Below are 22905 nucleotides of genomic sequence, written 5' to 3' on the forward strand. Positions count from 1 at the left end.
TCCAGCGTGGGTATGCTAACAGTGGTTTGAAAACTGAACCTTTTTCAGTTCTTTCTTAAAGGGAAAAATTGTTGGAATATGTGTGATTTGTACAACTTTTCCTCGTTATTAGTTTTGATTTCGTTGTCATGACAAGCCTATACAATCTTGGAAATTATTTACGTTCTTAGATTCAATAAAATATCCAAAAGACGCAGTTATATTGTTGCCAGCAATATAAATAAAGTCAATACGCTATACTAAGAACTAGATTCCATTCAAAACAATTGTCATAAAAAAATGCTATAAAAAGGAGGTAAACTAGAAAAAAAAGCGTCAGTGAAACTCTTTGGAACTTAATCAAAAGGGGACAAGTCATCTTTTTGGCAAAAGTGAGTTGCTAACACCAATAGATTTCTTTCTTCAAGATATACAGTTTTGTCTAATCATAAGGGTAATAAGTCCAATTTTGGATGAGATATGTGAGGTTTACCTCAGAAAAACAATATACCAAAACGGGATTAGTTCTGTATCTTCCAAATCCTTTCACCCAGGCCGATTTGATTTGTCATGAGAAACCAAGTTAATTAGGTATTACCCATTTTTCGCCTTACAATTTACTAAATTGATGGAAACACTTTAACACTCAATTTGCTCTACTGAAAAACTTGAAAAGATGATTTATCCGCTTTTGGCTAAACGCCACAGAATTGCGAGGACAAGATTACCCTCTTGCAAGGCTGCACGCATATGGAGCTGGTGTTTATATTTGTTCAGTGTTTCCAACTGCTTTTGTCATAAATCCGACGAAGTTTGCTTAAAATCAGTTGATTTTCAGTAGACTTGGATAAAGCAAGAGCTAAGCAAAGAAGAGGCACTCTATTTTACAAGTTGACTTTGCCGTCTAGTTAAGATTGACCTGTCTAATAAGACCGGGAGAGTAAAGCTAAAGCTAAAGTAGGAATCATTTCTTATACTGAAGGGTGGGCCGTTTTACTTTTCATGTTGATTTTACTGTCTAGTCGGAATCAACAAACCTAACAGGTCCAGGTGCTATACATAGCTTAATTTTAAGGGTAAAGGCCCCCCTTGAACGTCAAATGTTGCTTTACTCTTAGGTATTGAGGGGTGAAAAACACTAGTAACGGAGCCTACGTTTTTTTGGTGCAAGCTCCAAACCTTGATTCTGCATCCACTCCTTGTTCTATGTAATACGATTAATATAACCCTCATCTCGTATGGTCCTCGTAATAGATTATATAGGCATGTTTGCAATAAATGAAATTTAAAAGCACCAAGCAGGTGTAAATAGTGTTTTCTCCAAATAAAAAAAAAAAAAAAATATGTAACAAACGTAACAAGAGCTTTTTGGCTATATAATGGTGGTGACAAAACAATTAAATTGTTTGTTTCAATTGAATCTCATGTCGTAGGGTGTCCATAATAGATCATATGGGCATGTCACCAATTAATGAAACTTAAAAGCACCGGCCAGGTAAAAATAGCGTCACCACTACATAAACTGAACATATTATAACAAACATAACAAGAGCTTTTTGACCATATATTGGTGGCAACAGAACAATTGAATGCTAAGTATAATCTACCATGTATTTGACTGCTTTATTACCTAGATAATATACTATATTTATTTTTTGAGAAAATACTATCAAAATCCTTTCATTCCAGCCTGCTGTAGCGTAACATTAGCCATGTTTACGACTAAAAACTATTTGCCATCTCTCGATGTCCTTAGAAACAAGCAAAAATTTATCACAAAGAGAAAGGATTGTTAACAGAGGCATCTATTTTTGTGACAACTGATGCTTCAAGTTTCTATCTAAGGGAACTTTTTCATTCCAAAGAACTTGCTTTTTAAATTCATGTTCGAAATAACAGTGTTGTCATATTTACTACATTTTAATTTATTATTCTTGTTATACTGATTCATACTTCAGAAATGATTGGGTCTTCTTTTATTTTATTGACTGCCATTGATTTCATCTATTGTCTAATAAAGAGGAAAGGAACTGAAGTGGAATTTTTCTAAGAGACTTGAATCCTAAGTCGTGGGTGTAGCTACCGGGGACACCACCTAAAGCATCTTTACCTCCCGAAGCTTTCTCCAGTCCAAGGTTTATTTGAGTTGAAGGTTTTTTGTGCATAATAACTTTTATTTCTTCTTAATTTACGCAAATCAGAAGAAGAGGCTTCTCATCAAAAAAGGTTAAAAACAACTGGTAGTTTTCTGCGCTATCCTCTAAGGCAGGAACCTTTTTCACTGGAGTCAGTCGATTTTTCAAACTCATTTTCACAACAAACAAATTCATTAAAAAATATACTCTGCTATGAAATCTGTCTAAAAAACGAGCATCTCCTTCATATTTGCCGTAGTTTATTTTTCTTTTTAGATTTGGCGCGTATATGAACAATGACTGTTTCGTAGTGGGAACTATTTTTCTTATTTTTATGTTACTATTGATCTTCTAAAAGAAAAGAGCCCATATTTAGAAAGGTAGGAAATAGTAGAAAGCAGAAATGAATTGGATTGCCTGATCCATTATTGAAGGTAAATAATAGTTTGAAAATTAGTATCCTAACTATATGAAAACTCCTCTAAAGATAAGAACTATATTTGGAAAAGATAACGATCAGCTAAAAATCAAAATGACAATAAATTTATTAAAGAAAGCTTCCGTTCTAACTGTGAAATTCGGCTGAAAGAATTTTTTCGGTGGCCTGTCTTAAGGTTTTTCAGATAACATTTTCTAATACGTAATGTCTTGGGCTTCGTGAGGATGGATTAAAAGGATGTTATCCCGACTCAATGAATTTTCTCTCAAGAAACAGTCTTAACAAAATGTCTGTTGACAAAAAGATTGTTTGAATATTATCAAACACGTGTTTTTCAGACAACGTAACGTTTCCCGGACAACTTTTTCTAAAAATTAACGTCTTAGGGTTCGCAAAGATAAATTAAGGGGATGTTTCACCTGCTTTGCAAGTTTTCTCTTGGAAAACAATCTTAACGTTCCCAAATTTTTAAGTGTATGACTTAAAGTGCTTAAAGATCATTGTGGGATGCTACGATCCGGTGATTTGCAAAATAGTCTACTCACGCTGCCTTAAGTTTGTCCTCCTTGGCTAGTGTGTCAGTCCTAGTGTGCTTTATAAGCAACAAAATAAATTATGTGACAAAATGTGTTAGTTTATGTAATTTTATCTGGCAAACACTAATTTTGACCCGATTTGGGCGAAATTACTACCCAACGAAAGTTATAAGATCAATCTAAAACTATCAAAACAAATTTGTTTAGCCTCTCAAATTTAGGGGCCTTGCTGCCACCTAACGGTGCATTTCCCCTTATATTTACATATATATATGCCTTAAAAAGTATTTATCATAACCGTTATTATAATTGTTGATTATAAATTATATATTATATTATCATCAAAGTAATAATATGATATTAGTGTTATATCATAGTAACAATAATAATATATATCTTAATAATAAATTCGGGTACTGGTTTTATAGACCCCCTACCTCTAAGTCGGTCATTCATTGACGCTTTATTGAACCGGTTTTTTTCGTTAGTTTTTTTTCAGCTTAGCGTGAGACAAGATAAAGAGAAGTGACAAAATAGATAGAAAATATTTAATTTGGTTTATACATTTGTATATTACGGGGGGTAGGGGGTAAAGTATTCGGACAATGTAAAATTAGATATCAATTCCTACTATATAACATGCAGAATAATTGTACCTATCACATTATGCATTTAGTCCCACTATAACTTACCCCAACCCCCCAATGTGGAAATATATAACCCAATTTTTTTCCCAAATTATTAAATTTACATCTTACTTAGGTATATTTTATTAGGGTTGAGCGTCAGAGAAACCTATTAGAAGAATATTAGGTAGGAGGTATATCATACAAGTCCCTAAATTCGTTATGATAATGTAACAGATTCAAACAATCACTGTATCCATTTTTCGGAGACGATGTTGCGTGTATCAGCTCCAAAATGATTCAATTTAAAGATTTTTGAACAAATTTTTTTAATCAATCATCTAATGATATGTAATCATTATATTGTGTATTATTCCAGATAATACACAATATCCGCCAAGAAGCGTCAACATGGTTTTGCATATGTCAACTTTTCTCTTGTGTAGTCTTTTATGCTGGAGATTTCCTTCTAAGTTCCAGTTGAGCTTGCGCTATTCCTTACTGGAAAAAGTTTCTTGTAACTCATTGGAATCTCGGCACTGGAAAATGTTTTCCAGTATTAGTATTGGCTAGGAATTGCTTTTATGACAGGTGTTTGAAAGATTAGTGTCCCTGTTGCAACATTTTTCTGCAACATTTAAAAGCCCTAGAGTGAATTCCGTCGACCTTATTTTTTCTTGTTGTTGGATTTTTATTCAACTTCTAGACTGATTGGTTAATTTTTTTTATATAAGTTTAGACTATTTCGTATTTTATTCCAACTTTGATATCTCTTAGACAGTTGCCAAATATTGGATTTATTTATCCATAGAAAATGGATGGAGAAGAATGTTTAGAATTGGAAACAGGTAAGCTGTCATAACGTGGTACCTGTTTTTTTTTGCCAGGGATTGTACACTATTTACCATTAGCGTAAGCGAAACTAATATATTTTCTCTGCAGTCAGTTGGTACCTCCTGTTTTCTCAACCCTGTCCCCTATGAATCTAAGCCGGCTCTTAGTTCCGCTTCCTGGCTTGTCTCTTCCCTCAGTGCCTCGGCCGAACACGAGATGACAAAGAGTCTAGGATTTTGGTTTATTCTGTATAGAAAGGGGACACGGCTCCAGCTCTGCTTCTAATAATTTCTTTATGGGTGATCCGGTTTCTCCATGTTAGTAAGAATGTGTTTGGATACTATTTATACAAAACGCGTTGTATGTTCAGCAAGTAAGCATTCACATATAAAAATCTTCCTATCATCTACAAGAGTCTAAACTCGAATGTCCCCTAAACTGCCTTTAACCTGTCATAGGTGTAGCTCTTTTATATTTGCTTCATTAGATTACTTAAGGTAAATTTGCCTCATTGGTTTGTTTTGTAAATATAGGGAGATACCGAAAAATATGTAGAATAGTCGATAATACACTTAAAAATACACTAAACAAAAACACTAAGAACACTATCATACATAAAAGGATAATATACTTAATTGGCTAACAGCTCTGAATACATAGAATATACTGGAATAGTGTCGTATGAAATATTCATGACAGATAAACTAGATAATAAGTAACATTTCAGATGAATATATTCAACACAAGATAGAACTGAAGAGAACATTAACTAGATTAGTAAAATTATGTCTTCGTATTATGTTTTGTTGGTTGAATTCTTCCTATTTTTTGGTTTCTTTTTCTCCCTTGTCTTTGTTTTAATATGGCCTCCACAGAATCCTAAGAATGGTATTTTTTCCTCAACTAGCTAAGAAAAAAAAGAAGAAAAACTAAAAACTGCTCATGACGATCAAACGTCAACCGTTCAATCCGATGCACCATCCATCCGTTCGGCCCTCGGGCTGGAGCATTTCAATATGGCCGCATACAACGCTGAGGATTGGTTTATTTCTCTCTACTAGATAAGAAATTATGTCATAGAAAAACAGAATAAAAAACAGATCAATACTTTTTCGACAGTTTACTCTTCGATACGGCTCAGTAATTCATCATTTCGACCCTCATCAGCCCTAAAGCGGAACAACTTTTAATATGGCCCCAATAACATTCTAAAGATAGATTTTTATCTTATCTACCGAATGAAATATTTCGTGAAAAGATAAAAAAAAAAAAAAATTGAGACTTGATAAGAAATTTACTGTTCGATTTGATGCACAACCCATCCTTGTGGCCCTGATTTGGCCCTCAGGCTGAACAATTTCAAATAGGCCCCATAAAATTCTAAAGCCCAGTTTTTCCCCTCAATTAGCAAATAAAATATATCGTGAGAGAATACACAAAATGGATTAAAACTTTATTGCTCTTTAATCTGAGACGCAATCAGTTCTTTCAGCCCTCATTTGGCCTTCACGCTGAACGACATCCGAAATCATCTTCCGGTCTATTCTTAACCGGTATACTGACCATTTACCCGAAACTGAAGTGAAACATTCAACTTTTTGTCACTAAATTGCCTAAAATGATAAACTTTTCTTGTATTGGTCTTATATTAAAACCAACTTCACTTGAAAAAAAGGGCGGTAGCTTTCGCATTTTTTGACTCCGCATGCTGGGCACTTCCAGCTGCCGTGACTGACATGACGCGGTACTTTGTTATGATCCTTCCGGAAAAATTAGGTTTCTAGACTGCAATATAGTTTCTCAAGCGTTGTGTCATTTTAAGATTATATGCGAAATATGTGCACGGCGGCATTTTTGCTGTTTCAGTGTCAGTAATGAATATACTGTATACAATGATGCATAAGAATGGTCAGAATGGTAATGGTGATGCATCAGAAGTCACATCCTGTTTATTAACGTCTAGTGAAAGAGCTTGTCAGACGACAGGCAAAAAAAACTGTATCGTATGTTGTTTCGTGAGGACCGGGAAAATTTTTCTACTTACTCCCCCTGCCTTGAGAAAAACTATTCTGGAAAATATCAGCTCCGTCCCCGAGCCTTGAGACAAAAAAGAACATCCTTACCAAATTCCATATGAAATTAGTGATCTTTTAACGAGACTTACCAATTGCATGTACCCTTTATAATGAGATATACCTGCCTGACTTAAGGCTTCAGGCAAAAAAAGACGTATGCTTTCTTGTAATGGTCGTAAACCAACGGAGCCTGATTATAAAAGCACTCTAAAAAAATATTGGCTTCAGCTACACGTGATTGGTTAGGTGTTACGAGGAGTTACCAATTATATAAAATAATATCCACTAGTTCATGTTTCATGTTATCACATATTTAGGCCACTGACTTCAAAAAAAAGTTTATCTAAGTATGGAAAAATGTAAACAAGCAAAATTTTACATTATTTTTGGGTCACGTTTTGGTTACTATTTTTGGGTCCTACTCCAGTGTTACTGGAAAAAAAAATACTGTTTTTATCTTGTCTTAAGAGGCTGTTATTTAGAAAAAGATATACTTGTAGCCGTTACTTTGACTGCCTATCTATTGCTAAAAAATTTTAGCTAATTGCCTGCCTTAGATTGTTTCGCTTAGCAAACTTTCAAATTAAAATATTTCTGATTCTTAATTGACAAAAAAAACTCCTTTCTTTTATTTCAACTTTCCTAATTAAGCATAAAAGTTTGTAATCTCTGTGATAAAACTATTTTCTATTGCTTCTAGGATATCTAGAATGGAAGAGGTGCACTGAGTCTTTTAATCTGTTAAATTTCAAGTTTCCTTCCATTTTGAAAATAAAAAAAATTAAACTTACATATTTTTGTTTTTATCTGTGGTAGATAAATTGTAATTTTGGTTTCGGATATAATTCAAATCTCTTTCTTCCATATTAGAAACCTTGTTAACGAAAAATATCTAGTATCGCGTTCTCATTTTGTATTTAAGACTTTATCTTTTCTCTTCTTAAATCCAAAGTTTTCAAATACAAAATCCAATGTTTAAAAAATAAATCCCCTTCTAAAAACTCATTTATTCCTTAAATACTTAGGAAGTGCCTATAATAGGACAAATATGCTAAGTATTTTAGTGGAATTGACTCTCTTGTTTTTTGAATTTAACACTGATGCCACGTTTTAGATTTTGGATAACTCTATTACTATTTCAAACTTTTAATTAAAAACCTAATCCAAACCTCTAAAAAGAGGCTCCAGTCAAATGGCAGCTGGAGAAATTATTTCAACTAAAACAAAAGTGAGGTTGTTTTCGGGTGGGATTAAAGTGGTGGCAAGGGTTTGAAAGATATTTGGGTCTAGAAACTCGTATGTATTTTCCGAACATTACAAATTTTATTCTTTTGTATATTTGCCCCCTCCCCATGAATACTTTTCTTCTTTTAAGATTGCTTTCATTTATTGAATTGTTTCCATTTTAAACTTCTTAACTTAGTTATAAAGCTTCAGAATTTACTTTTGAAGGAAATTGCTATTATTTTCAGACTCCCCTTTTTTTATAGTTTATAACCAACATATTCAATGTCTTAATCCTTAAATAATACTAAGTATTGTGTATTACCAAGAAATCTTTATGTATTTGTTGACACACTGTTTTCCCTATTGCTTTTGAATTTGCACAAAGCAACCGAAAAATTTACAAAGGCTTTTGCCATTTGAATTCAAATTCTCTCCTGCCCTATTCTTATTCCCCTAAAGCCCACCATTTTTCTCTCTATCATTTTGCCCCACTTTCTGTCTTAATCACTATCTTTGAAAAAATAGCAAAGGAATATTGTGTCAGCATTTCCAAAAATTTGATGCTGTCCAGCTAAGCATATGTTAATGATAGAGCTGTTTTCCCTGTTCTTGCCAAATTTTCTTGGGGAAAAAATCAATGACCTAGATCCTTAAAAAAGCAATATCGCATCAGCACTATTGAGTTCATACTTGAATGCCCAAAAGGTGATAAAAATGGAAATGGGGCGTAATTTTTGGAGTTAAAAATGGTTCTTGGCACTAAAGTAGATTTTAATCAATAACTTCTGGGCTTGTTGCTGAACTCAAAGGATCACTTTTCCCAATTGATCCTTAGTTACCCATTCGTCCTGGTTATCTTTCACTCAAATTTGATTCTGCTCTCCTAAGCATAACATAAGTATCTCAAAAAGCTACAGCCTGTGGTTGTGAGAATTTTAGTCATTCGAGCAGCTACAGCCTATATATCCTGGTGTAATGAATCTTCGAACGTTTTTCTTTTGAATAATGCTTCAAAATCTTTATTATATGAGACTAATTAGATTATTTAAATAATTTGCTACTTGAAACTATTCAAAAATAAATGTTGTTTACCTAGATATTATATTCATAATGATTATTGTATCATTATTACATGGTCTGTTGAGTGACCAAATTTACTAACTAAATAAGACAATTTGTCATCCAGAGCAAATACCAAAAGGGGTTTTCCAGGTTGACAATGTCAATTTTTTCTTCGGGGATGCCCCCATCCCTTCAAGTCACTATAGGCAGGCCTATGAATTAGACTTCTATGTCACATTAGAAATACTGTGGAATAATTGAGGGCCACTATCCCCTCAGCAGTGGCCTCCATTGGGGGGGGGGCATCTGTCTCACTTGATATTCCCCCCCCTAGTTTGAGAGATAGTTTTTTGATATTTTTGGCACATTCCGTTTTTTGTGTTTTCATTAAGAAATAGATCCACCCTCCCTGTAAATTTCATGAATTGACGACTTTCTCCTTCAGTAAACATGCTGAAAACTTGGTTTAAGCTTATTCTTTCAAATGAGGTTATGACTTAAAATACACCCCCAGCCCCCTAATAACCATAGGTGGCTCTAAGGACCAAGGCCAGGTGGCGTAAGATCCCATCATTTAAACGATTCGTAGGCCACATTATGCGATTCGTGAAAATTTATCATAATTAACCTTCTACCATTTATACTTATCTACGGAGACAACAAGAAGCTAAAATGGAATACATCATGTGTAACTAAGGATAGCTATGTCTGTATTTGCCTTTTGTTCAAAGTGAACCGCTGCTGGACAATGTTGTTTAAGTCAGTTAAGCTGGTGTTGATTTCTCTGAAGAGAGTAGCACATTAACGAAACTGAAACAGAAGCAGCTCTACTTTTAAAGCAATAGAATCTGGATGGCTTTCTTGGTTTCGAAAAAAAATGTAGCTGCTAGCTCAATATCTGCAACTGAAATCTTTTTTTTTTTATATAAAATTAAAGTTGGAAACAGAATGGCTGAAAATTGACAAGGTCAGCTCTGAGATTAACTCCCATCAATGTAGTGAATCTTTCAAGCAAGATTCTAATTGTTGTCTATAGAACGGATGCCTTGAGGTCTTGGCTTGACTGACATTTCGGCTGTCAAGACGAGAGGGTTCAAGCCGTCAACGAAGGTTTCTCATGAGATCTGCTTCTGGATCAACTTCTCTCATTCTGGTAAACCTTTTTGCACTGTTGACGAAACCGTACATTCATTGTCCGATATTTCGAAAAGTTTCTTCATAGCTTTAAGCATCTCGATTGCGTCGATGCTGTTTATCTCTTATTCAAGTTTTTTTGCTGTTCTCCTGATATTGTACATATTTTTTTCATAAAGATGAGGCAAGTGATAAATTCGAAGTTTACAATCTCTTTCAGAAGGACGCTAGCTTGTACCTTTTATTTGATTTCGGGGTTCTTTCATACTAAGTAACTGCCGCTTGTATGATTTCAGCCCCAGCAGTTTACCGAGTCCGTGATAAGTTTTGAATATTACAGCTATTTTCAATCGAGGAGTTTCCTTTAAGGGTGGCAAAATGCTTTGTAGGTGAAAAGAAGAACATGTATATTTTGTCAAGGATGTTGGAAAGCTAAACTATCCAAAGAGTTGAATTGCCACTAATTTCTATAGCAACGTTTAGTCTATGGGCCTGTCATGGAGTATAGGGCAAACAAAGATCATGAATTTCAGATATTTCCTGCTGGGCTCCATTAAATCGACCAGATATCGCACTTAAATAGTCATAAGACTGTAAAGATAACTTATGCAGAGGAAATCCTCTCCTTGACAATGTTCCTATTATACTTTCTTCAATACCCTACGTGGTTTCATCATTGGCCTCGATAACATCTAATAGTTTCTTTTTAGGTGTCCCTTCCAAGCTGGTATTGAGGATTAAACCCTCAAGCTTATCAGAATATGATGCATCGAGTATCGTATCACAAAATAAAATTCTGAATTCGAAACCTAGTTGACGATCTTCTCCCTGACTTCTGCTAAAAGAAAGTAAATAAACTTGCTCCCAGGAATTGTTGGTAAATAAGTAAATTTGTATAGTCTATATTGGGTATCAAGAGCTACCACATTTCTCACTAGAAGTCGGATAATTTGAATAAAGTTGCAACTTCGTTCCTTAGCTATGCGAAGGCCAATGCCCTGTCTCGTTAGGGTCCCTGTAGCGTCTAAAAAAAAACATTTTACAATTTTTCTGTTTGTCTTTTCACATTTTGATTGCTGCAAAACCTTAGAAGGAAATACAACTGTCTCAAAATTGAGCACCTGGGACCTCGATGAGGTGAAAACAAGTGACTTATGCAACTTTATAAGAACCAAAGGAGGGTGTCAGTTACCCCCCCCCCCCCCTTCGAGCCACTCCTGCTCAAAGCTATTGGAATGTGTATTGGAGCGAGGAAAAATTTCATAAGTAAATTGTAGGATTAATTTGATTTCACTGTACTTTTACTAAACCATTTCGTGATTCATAGTAAAAAAATAAGTTTTATGTCCTTTTTTGGCTTTAGTCCTTTTTTCAAGAAAACTCTTATACATATACCCAAAGTCCTTGTTTAATATATTATACAAGTACGTTAAGGCAATTAGTGCTATTTACGAATATGCCCTTGATAAGGTTGGAAGTGAGCTTAGTGGGTAGAGAGTAGGGGGACCTGTACATTCTAGCTTTTTTGTTCCGCCTAGATTTTGAAAATATTTTTTTTAGAGTATTTTCATTTGAAAATGTCTTTTTCTGAAATTTCATTGTAAAAAGAAAAAAAATGATTTATCTTCCCCCCTCTTAGATACTGAAAAAGACATTCTCCCCTAAACTTTAGCGGATTGAAGTCACTAGCCACTAGATATCGGTTGTTTGGTATAAAATTAGGTGTAAAATATGGATTATTTAGTTTACTTTGTCTTAAAGAGCGGAAAAACACCATGGAAGAATATGATATTATTAAACTGGACAGTAAAGACAGTAAAGTAAGTAAAAGTCCCTTTCCTAGTAAAAGTTTCTTAGAAGTTATGCAGAGTAAATCCACGAAAATATACAGAGAAAATATACATAAACATCTTAGTAAAATGAACGAATTTTTGGAGCTTTTGAAATTTCAAGGTGTCAGAACAAGCTTTAAGGCTGATATTCTTAAATGAGCGATCAGTGAGGATGGACTTAAACAGTTGAATTTGCATACAAAGTAGTTCGACAAGTGCGTTTAATATAATGCTCACTATAAATAATTGAAGTTTCTTGAGATATACTTTTACAATTGAGCTCAATAGGATTATAATATTTTTTAGTAATTACCCATTTTGACAAAGAAGGGAGTTTTCTGAAGATATTAACAATTATTTAGACCCTGACATTTTCTACCAAATCTTTCAGCATTTCGACTTTGTACCGAAATTTACTATTAGTATCATTTAATTTAACTGTATTAGCCAATGTGAAAAATTTTTACTCCCCCCTGTCATTTATACAGAAGATACCTTCTGATAAACTACATTCATGAAAATGTAGTATTTCCGACCTACTATACATTTTCATATATTTTTTTAGTCGTTTGCCGGTCTCGGATAAGTTTTGACAAATTTATGCCCATCAAAAATAAAACCCTTTGTACGTGGTTTATCTGGAATAGTGATATATTGCTCGTCGCCAAGGGAACAAATACATACATCCAAACTTTATTGGAGATTGTGATAAAGCTATTCTGGTATTATTTTCCTCAAACTCGTAATAAAGCTCATAATAAAGTCACAACAAATTTGAGGTTCTGTTTCTCAATTTCATAGTCATAGAGGCTAAAAGATATGATAAAAAAAAAAATAGAAAAAGTTCTCAAAGAAATTCCATATTTTTATACGGACATTAAATATTCAACCATATGATATTCAACCCTAGACATAAAAGTATTCAATCGTCATAAAATATTATATAACAAAAAATATTCATATTTTATGTGGCCATAAAGAACAAAATTCATTAATTTTCAAATGGATATACTTTTATAAATATTGCATATTTCTGCTCCACTAAGGAGCAGCAATATCAATAGACTTTATTATTAAAGTAAAAGGTAAGAAACACGGCATTGAATTTAACAGTTCTACTGGCAGTGCTGATATCCGTTTCAGCGCCCTTCAGCCAGGAAGTGCATTATGGGGGGGGGGGCAGTCATCCTATGCTTTTGAACACCCTCCCTCTTTACCTTCCCCAAATTTCTCCAGGTACCCATGTCGAGCTGGGTAGACCTTGGCTGGGAGTAGGGCGTTATGCAGCTCAATTTACCGTTTGGATTGTTTTTCCTTTATTGTACGAATGACGTATGGCTTTCATATTGACTCAGTAGTTTTTTGGACTTATCACAACGGATTAGGACCCTTATTCCTCCCGGATCAATCCGCATTGGTGTTAATGACTGAGAAATAGCAATGATAAGAGAGCCCCATATCACATTTGTAATCTCTCGATGGCATCAATCTTGTACCCTAATGTTCAAACAAGTGATCTGTGAGAGAAACTTAAAGAAGAAAAACAGGCTTAGATTTCTGCAGGGACACAATATAGATTCAAAATCTCCAAATCTGTTCCAAGGGTTGGTGGTGCCTGGGACAAAATTAGTTACGATGCCCCCCTCCTGACTCAAATATAAATGAAAAAATCCCAGAAGCCCCAGCTGCGGTTCTCCCAGCTACGACACCCGAGGCAGCTTGCCCTAGTTCCCCCTTTAAATGGACCTGAATATACAGTTCAATTAATCGAGCAATCTCTCCTTTTTTTTTAGTTTAGCTTAATATTAATTTAGAAAATGACAAACATGAATTAAGTCGTCCAATCTACAAAGACGCTACGTCTCTGTCAGTCAAGTTGATTTCTAACACAGAAATAATCAGTTTTCCGGTGTTTTTAGAGTTCTCCACCCACCATTCCAAAATGTTGGTTTCGAATTCTAAGCCTAAACCACGCAAGGCCTTCCCCTTCGAAGAGAGGTGCCCATTAAAGTAAAAACAGCCGAGCAAATTAAATGAGCTTGCGCAGTATTGGTCAAAATGGTTTTTTCCTTCATGGAGTTGTTAGTAGAAGCAGTAGTTTTAGTGTTTTCTGATCGAATACAGTAGCACAATATGTTCAGTAAATGATGTATTTGTTCCCAAGATCAAACAATTACTTATTGTGATTGAGATTACCAATATAATGAACTATGACACAACACAGTTTTTGTATATTAAAGAGCTAGCTCGCACTGTCTGTTCCAGTTATTTTGATCTCCTATTTTTTCTTAAGTCTGATAAGAATGGAATTTGTTGGGAACTATCCTTACCAAATTCCTTTTATTGAAGCTCTTATTGGTGGAAGACAGAATAGTCGAAACATTTTGGTAGCCAGTTGGCTAGAAGCACAAACATTTTCATTTTATGTTAAGCTTTTCGTGGATGCACCTACAAGCTAAAGCTCAAGCAAGGCTGTATACATGGGTGGGCGTTGTCAAGTTTGAGCTATCCCCCCTGAATGAAAACTCTAAGTTCACCCTGTGAGTCGAGTGAAAACAAAAAACTTTGGTCTTTCTCCCAAGAGGGCTCAGAAGCTAAGGTGTAAATATTGGATTGAGTTTTCAAAATTTTTTACTCCTTGATGATTCTCTATTCAACCAATACTTTTTTAAGTTCCTTAGCCAAACATAGCATTTAAAAAGAGAGACCGTTTTTTAAATAAAATTTTATTTTATTCTTCTGCAAGTGATGCTACTGATGGGAAAAAGAACCCAAAACTGATTTTGTGCCAAAACCCAAAACCAGAAATTAAATGAACTTTCGAAAAAAAATTAATGTGACGGCGTTCATAGCATATTTTGTTTTTCCGAAAGAAAATGCAGGTTATTTTTTTGAAGCAAAGTGGTTTCTGTTACACTTTAGAGAGCTTCAGAGGCTTTGTTTTTCAGCTACTACTTTCAGGTCATGCTAATCAGCTCTACTTAAGGCGTACTCAATTTTAGATGTGTCGTACTCTAATTATAGTTTGCATTTTATAATTACATAGTATACGGAAATTATAATTTGCAACTCTATTCATATGTTTGAATAGATGGCACTGTTATTTAAAATAATCTATAGCCGTGGTTTCTTGATATTTTTCTCAAGCTTTGCTATTGGTGTTTTTTAGGTCTCACATTTTTTTTTAACTATGTCAAAATGAACTTTTTTGCTTAAAGAAAATACAGCTAAAAGAATGTCATGTGATCAACGAATGTTCTCCTTTTCAACACTCTTTCAAGATGCATTTTATATACATTTTAGTTTTAATCTCACCAAAAATAGTAAGCTTAACCAAAAAAGAGAATCTTTTAGACAAGAAAAAAATCTTGATTGTGGCCATAGATCTGACCCCCCTAAATTCTAGAGACTATTTTTACATTCCTCTACTTTCTTTCCAACGAAAAATAAGAAAATACTAATCATACCATGAATATAAACATACTAAAACATTAGAATATAACAATTCTATAAGATGAATATTTTATTTATAAACATTAATTTAAGCTTCAGTAACTCTTCCTTTTTTTTTATACTGCAAGTCAGTAACTTCTGCAGCACTAATGTAGCCTGATTTTGCAGGACGTTCTAGATATGAGTTAAACAAAAAAAGAAAAATTTTCTTCAGCTCAAAGTAAGGAGCTACACTAAAGCTCAAAACGAACAGAAATGATCCCTTATATGAAAGGGGCTTCTCACTCCTCATTACTTCGTTCTTGATCTTGCTAAAAATAATAGGATTAATAAAAAAAAGAACCTTTTAGACAAAAAAAAATCTTGATTGTATCTGTAGATTTAGCCCCCATAAATGCTATAGATCATTTATTCATTCCTTTATTTTCTTTCCAAAAAAAGAGAAGTAAATACTAAAAATACCATAACCATACTACAACACTAGACATTCAAAATACCATAAGGTAAATATTTTATTTATGAATATACTATTAATTTAATCTTTAGTCATTCCCCTTTTTTTGCTCTAGAGCAGGTCAATGCCTCCTTTAGTAGTGGTGTAGCCTGATTTCGTAGGTCGTTGTAAATATGAACAAGGTTAAACAATAAATCGTATGTAGTTATACGGTGATTCTCATTAATTCAGTAAATTATAAAGAAAAAGAGGCTAAACTTGCTGATTTATTATGGATTCGAGACTCTATGCATTTTTGTGATTTACTATGGATTTGACCATCGTCATGGGTTGTGTTGGAGAGCAACTTCACTCTTTCTAAAGTTCTTTTAATGTCTATTTCCGCAATGAAAACAAAGTTTATTCTAAAAGATATTTTATCATTTTGTGGGAAATCGCATTTATTTTTTTTTATGGCATCGTTAATTTTGTAATGAGCTTTTATATTATTTTTGTCCCTCAAGCAATTTTTGTCCCTTCAATCAACTTTTTAAAGCATTCAATTGAATACAGAGCTTCGGCAGTATTTTTACGATGTTTCTCCATAAATAATTCTTTATGATGTTCTTATGATGTTTTTTTTTCTTTGGTACTAATTGAATTTCAAGGTTTCTTTACCTTTTATTTAAAATCTGTTTTTGAAAAATGAAATATAGCTTATATAATCTTTAATCAAAATTAAGTTCTCTCGAGAGGCCTACTTTCCAACTTTTCACCTGCTGAGATACGGATAAGATTCTCACATCAAAGGTCAGAGTTGTTTACCTATTTTTCTTCAAATACGCTAGAAAAGCATAAATAAAGATAAAACTGACAAAATTGACGGCAAGAGCCTTAACATTTAAAGCAGATGTTCTCATAAGATTTAGAAAATAACTATTAAAAATAAAAAGGTAGTATATGACTCGTTTGAAACGTGTCTGACTCTTGCAATACTTCAGTTCAGAACTGTGATTCACTACGTTTGTAAATTCTCGAATTTTCCAGTATTCACTGAATTACTGATTGCCAAAGATCGTTTTTGTCGGACAACACTCCAGGGCAAAGCGAAAAGTGGGTTGTCTCCGAGTAGGTTGGGAGGATAACTCGAGGAAGATTTTAGGGAAATAGAAACTTCTTGGGAGGGAAAAGGATCGTGGCTTGGTGCTGCAGTGAGTTATTAGTAGTACTGTTAGTAGTTTTGAATGACTCCCGGGACGAATAATAGATAGACTTATCTATTCACAAATTAATTAACACCATTCTTATACAATCCCAATAAGGGGGTTAATATCAGATTTGCCCCTCACTGAATAAGACTATCTGTCTTGGCTTTTTCTACAACTAGCCATGACTTGATGCCACAACTATTTGATTTGAATTAAAATTGAATAGTTGTGGGCATCAAGCCATGGCTAAGTGTATAAAAAGCCTAGACAGATAGTCCGATTGAGTGAGAGGCAAATCTGGCATTTACCACATTTATTAGTTATTATTACTTATTAGTTATATTACATTTATTAGTTTTGAAAGTAAATATGTTAATAGCATGGAGAGGAGAAGGAGCGAAACTTTGAATTAAAAACAAAAAATCTAATTTAGAAACGTTTTTTTGTGTGACTAAGGATAAGAAAAATACTCTTTTAGCTCTGAATATGCACAACTCTAGTTTTATCAATTATGGGACATCCACGAATAAAGGAGTCTTAGTTTCTGTCTTTTCTATTCCAAAGTTCTATTTCAAGGCAGATGTCCTTTATGGCCAGACACTTAAGTCAATTTGTTGAGTCCTTCAATGCTTATATATATATATATATATATATATATATATATATATATATATATATATATATATATATATATATATATATATATGCTTATAAAATATAATGTTTATATTATACACACAGACATATATATATATATATGTATATATATATATATATATATATATATATATATATATATATATATATATATATATATATATATATATATATATATATATATATATATATATATATATATATATATATATATATATATATATATATATATATATATATATATATATATATATATATATATATATATATATATGGTCAGGAAAGCGAAAGTGGTCAGGAAATTTTCAGATGAAGCTAAACAGATTGCAACACTTCATTTTTATGATAATAATAATTTTCGAAGCTTTTGGAAACAGAATGAAAATAAAATTTCTGCTGATGATACAGTTTTAATTAGTTAATACAGATAATCAAAACTTTTCAAAATCAGTTGAAAAAATAAAGCTTAACCTTGTCTCTGTCTAATGATTTTATACAGCATTTTCAGCTTTTTGGGAGTATTTTGATGGTTTGTATTACTTCAGACCACCAATCGTCGTAACTGTAACATATTGCAAAAATAATGCAGTTTTAAATTCTACATAAAACAAGAATAATACTGTTGCTAATAAACACACAAATATTTGTAAGACAATTTAAAACGTTTTATTTCATAAATACCGGAGTTATATAGTTCAAGCAAAGAATAGCCCATTCACATGAACTGTGCTCTTTTGTCCTAAATGAGGTACGAATCATGGCCACTTAACTTCCTAATTAGTCATTTTTTGACATAGAGTAAGCTCATTGTGATTAATAGAGGAATATTGGACGAAATTAAAAATATAAAAGTGGAATAAAGTACTAAGTACCTATAAATTATCAGAAGAATAACTTTTTATTAGGGAAAAAATGATGGAGAAAAAGCCAAGACTTTTCCTTAGTGACAGAAGGAGAAATTACTTTTAGAACTGTCACCCCATTGAACTGGCAGAATAATTAAAGACTAATATGTAAGACCTTGATTAAGAGTGCAAGAGCTTTGGTTGTAATTAAAATCGTTCTTTTTTTAAAGTTTTGACTTGCTCATTAATTTACTGAAAAAGAATTTAATTTGCCAATTAGAGCAAATTAATGCAAATTGCCAATTATTGCAATTAGAGCAAATTTTTAGTTTGTATGGGCAAACTATTTACAAGTGATCGGGTGGTCTTACCATAGTTTTTAGAGCTGAGATATTAGAATATACCCCAGAGATATGGAAGGTGAAATATACTTTCCCAAGAAACTTAGAAAGACCATTTAAATTCTCTCGTTTTGTGTGGAAGATATATTCTGGTTTAATTAAACATACGAAAAAAAATATTTTTCGATTAAATGGAGCAGTATATTATTTTAAAGATAAAAAAAGCAATCCGTAAAAATGTTCTCGCATGCCTGATTAGAAAACCTTAAAAATCAGCTCAGAGGAAGTATCATTTGAGGAATCTGATAGCTTGGGAGTTTTCTGTTGCACTACACGCCTAGATTGAAAATCTGCCAACACAGGAGGCATAAAATTTACTCTTTATATACATTGATTCACACAGGAATTGAGCCACTTTGCTGAACAATTAGTAGCAGATTGTACATTTCTCTATTTTAAATTTACCTCTCGTTAGATTTTTGAACTGTTGAAACATTTCAGATCGCCTTTCAATTTTTTTTCCAAATTGGCTTTGGGAGTTCCCCGTGCTGCTGGGAAAACTTGATAATGTGTCCTTTGCTTTTGAGGTGGTGAGCCAACACTGAGACTCGCAAAATGGTTCTTAAGTTGTTGAATGCCCTTAAGCATAGTTTGCTCGAAAGTTCAGAGAAGAACCTATTTGAAATATTTGAAGCTTTAAGCACCTTTATATCGGTTGTTAGAGTATGTCACTATCCCAAAGCCTGTGAAATAGCGGTGCTCAACTTTAATGGTATCTTTGTATTTCAGGTGAGGTTACCGACGAAGCCCCCTTTGTTAACAATAAAAAGGAGACATTGAGCGGATATGAAAAGAATTTATATCTTTACCATGTAAGTTAAGGTCTTTCTTCATCTGTATTTTCTAATTGAGGCGGCCCATAGATACACCAATATATCCCAGCACAGGAATTGAGTCCGCATATAAATGTAACAATATATCCCAGAGTCCTCACACAGGAATTGAATCATACGGAATAAGTTAAATGGTTTTGTAAGGTCTCTGGGAAAGTAGGGTGTTAGCTTTCAGTGTTCTGTCATTTATTGGTATCTCTTATCAGATCTCTGCAAGTTGTTGCAAGATCACCCAGTCAACTCAAAATAGTTTGGCCACACAAACTAAAAAAGTTTATAATTGATGAGATAGGGTTATCCTTTAAGGTATTAAATCCCCTTAAATGTATGAATAAATAAATATACATCTCTTTCATATGTACGTTTAATCAGTCAAATTTATGTCATTCATAAAGAAGGCGAAAAGAAATTTCACTTCAAGGACTGATCTAATCAGGACTGTATCAAGGATTTTTTTTTCCATGGGTTACGAAAGGATTTTCTTCCGCTAGGGGGTTAAAAAAGGATTTTTTTTTGAAGAGCTACAAGAAAAACTTTAAAGAAGCATAAAAAATGGTTTATACTCATTTTTATTAGGCTTTTACGAGTGGGACAAACATTTCGAGGGGGATTTCAAAGCACCTATTCCCTGCCTTTAATCCTAATTGACCCCTATCTGTTTCAATGCCGCCTCACAGAATAATTCCCACCGTCTCCTAACCATCCAAGTCCCACCTTGTTCAGCAGTTATGTGGGATTACAGAATTTGTTTCCATGAGTTTAAACGAAAATAATAAGAAACGTTGAGGATTTAAATGAATATTATTTGTCTTATGCATAAGGGGGACTGATTCCAAATTTGTGAATAAATGTTTCACAATGACATTCATCTTTATAGTGACATTAAAAAATTTATGCTTCTAGATAATCATGTGGAAAAATCCAAGCTTATCTTTTCGGCTCAGAAGTCGAAAGCTTATTGAACCACTTATTTATACTATTTAATGTTTTAAAACAAGATAGTTGGCTGGCTATTTAAAAATAAACTTCTCGAGATAGACGGTTTTCTTTTGTAAGTTTTGTTTTAAAGATCATGCTATGTCACAAAAGGATAAGGTTTTGGGAACTTTCGGAAAACCTAACTTCCATCACGCTATTTTAAGTTCATGTTGATAAAAGAGAGACTTCCAAAATAGTGTGCTTAGTTTTAAAGTAGATATCTTCTACATAAGCTAAAAATAGAATGGAAAAAACAGGTTTCTGCAAGTCTCTTAAGTTATATTGGTGACACTAGGGACTCATTTGAGCACTTGTCAAAATTTGATAGACTTAATAATTTAAGATCATTTTTGCACCAAATACATTAAGGTAACATGGACAGAGAAAATGATGTTTGATTCTTTAAATTTGTTATGATAAATTCCTGGATCATTGCCGATAAGTCGTTTGACAGCCAGCATGCACGTAGTATGTTTCGATTTAGTTCATTATCTACTCAAGATTCCCTAAAATGTTCATAATGGCTTGTAAACGTGTAAATAATGGCTTTTGATCAGCTCTGCATCTACCACAGCATTCTTTGTAAATTTCAACTTAACACTCTAAGCTGTTCCAACATATTTCTTATACGCTCTTTTGACAACGTGCATACACATATTGTTTTTCATTTAGATCAACTTTACCCTCAATCCCCTCTTAAATTTTACCCTAATAACCTTATCCCTAGCAGAAGTGGTAGCCGTAGCAATAGCAGTAGTAGTACTAGTAGCAGTAGTAGTAATAGTAGTAACAGTACTAGCAGTAGTAGGTGTAGTAGTTGAGGTAATACTAATAGTAGTAGCAGAAGTAGTAGTAGTAGCAGTTGTATTAGAAGTAGGAGCAGTAGAAGTAGTAGCAGCAGAAGTGGCAGTAATAATAGTAATAGTAGTATTAGCAGTAGTAATATGTACATACTGCTTTTTGGTCAGCTGAGCATCCCACTCGTAATGCCCAAAAAGTCTTAACTCAATATTCTAAACCGTTGCTAAACCGTTCAATATCATTAGATATTGCTGATACACTATTTTGACAATTTATGCAAATAGTGTGTTCTCATTTAGTTCAACTTCTCCCTCAACACTCCCTAGGATTATTCCCTTACCACCCTTGGCTCCGGTTGCAATCACGGTAAAAATAGTTGTTGTTGGTGTATTAGTAGTAGTAGTAGTACTGTAGCAGCAGCAGCCGTAATAGTAGTTGTAATATCAGTAGTAGTAGTAGTAGTAATAGTAGCAGTAGTAGCATTTGTACAGTAGTAGTAGTAGTAGCAGTAGTGGTAATAGTAGTAATAGTGATAGTAGTAGTAGTAGTAGTAGTAGTAGTGGCAACAGTAGTAGTAGTAGCAGTAGTAGTAGTAGTAGTAGTAGTAGTAGTAGTAGTAGTATTTTTAGTAGCAGTTGTGCAGTAGTAGTAATAGTAGTAGTAGTAGTAGTGGTAATAGTAGTAATAGTGATAGTAGTATTAGTATTAGTAGTGGTATTTGCAGTATTAGTTGTAGCAGCAGTAGTAGGAATAGTAGTAGCTGCAGTAGTAGTAGTAGTAGCAGTAGTAATAGCAGCATGCACGTACTGCATTTCGATCAATTAATCATCTGCCGCTTCATTCCTGGAAATTCTAATTTAGTACCCCAAACCATTCCTGAGATGTGCCCTTTGGAAAACCTCCTTAGAGATAGTGTATTTTGATTTAGTTCAACACTCCCGTCAACAATCCATGAAAGCTTCATCTGAATACCCTTGGCCTTGTCTGACAGCCTCATCTGACCCCAAGAGTCAAAAATACCCGGCTTTCCCGATAACAAATATGATAGGCTATATAAAGAGTGATGTGGTCACTTTGTGTTCTAGGATTTGTCGTAAAAACATTGAAAGAGACTCAATCGACTGGAGATTGAACGGGATTCCCCAAACACACCGAATCAAAATTTTGAGGGTTATTTTGTTCAGCATAGTTGAAAGTTTCTTAAAATATGTCTTTGACACTACTCCCCCCCCCTCCACAGCCTCAGGGCCAGGGTTGTAAGTTATGTCCTGGGGCATATAAGATTTTTATAGAAATAATGATCGTATAAACCTCGGAGGGGGCTAATTGGATTGGTTATCATAAGCTCGGAATTTTTAGTTCTTAGTTTGGCATCGTTTAAAGATCCTGTAATTATGTCTTTGGGGACGTCAACCAC

At 33.7% G+C, this 22905-nt stretch overlaps 1 protein-coding gene across 1 annotated transcript in view; it reads left to right on the plus strand.

Moving 5' to 3' along the window:
- The window catches only part of LOC136028534 (solute carrier family 12 member 6-like), a 236358-nt gene that overhangs the window by 30828 nt on the left and 182625 nt on the right, over positions 1-22905 (plus strand). Inside the window, 1 exon segment of the mRNA XM_065706380.1 lies at positions 19606-19688. Within this exon segment, the coding sequence (XP_065562452.1) occupies positions 19606-19688 (83 nt within the window).

Source organism: Artemia franciscana, chromosome 6 (assembly GCF_032884065.1).
Source record: "Artemia franciscana chromosome 6, ASM3288406v1, whole genome shotgun sequence".
Lineage (NCBI taxonomy): Eukaryota > Metazoa > Arthropoda > Branchiopoda > Anostraca > Artemiidae > Artemia > Artemia franciscana.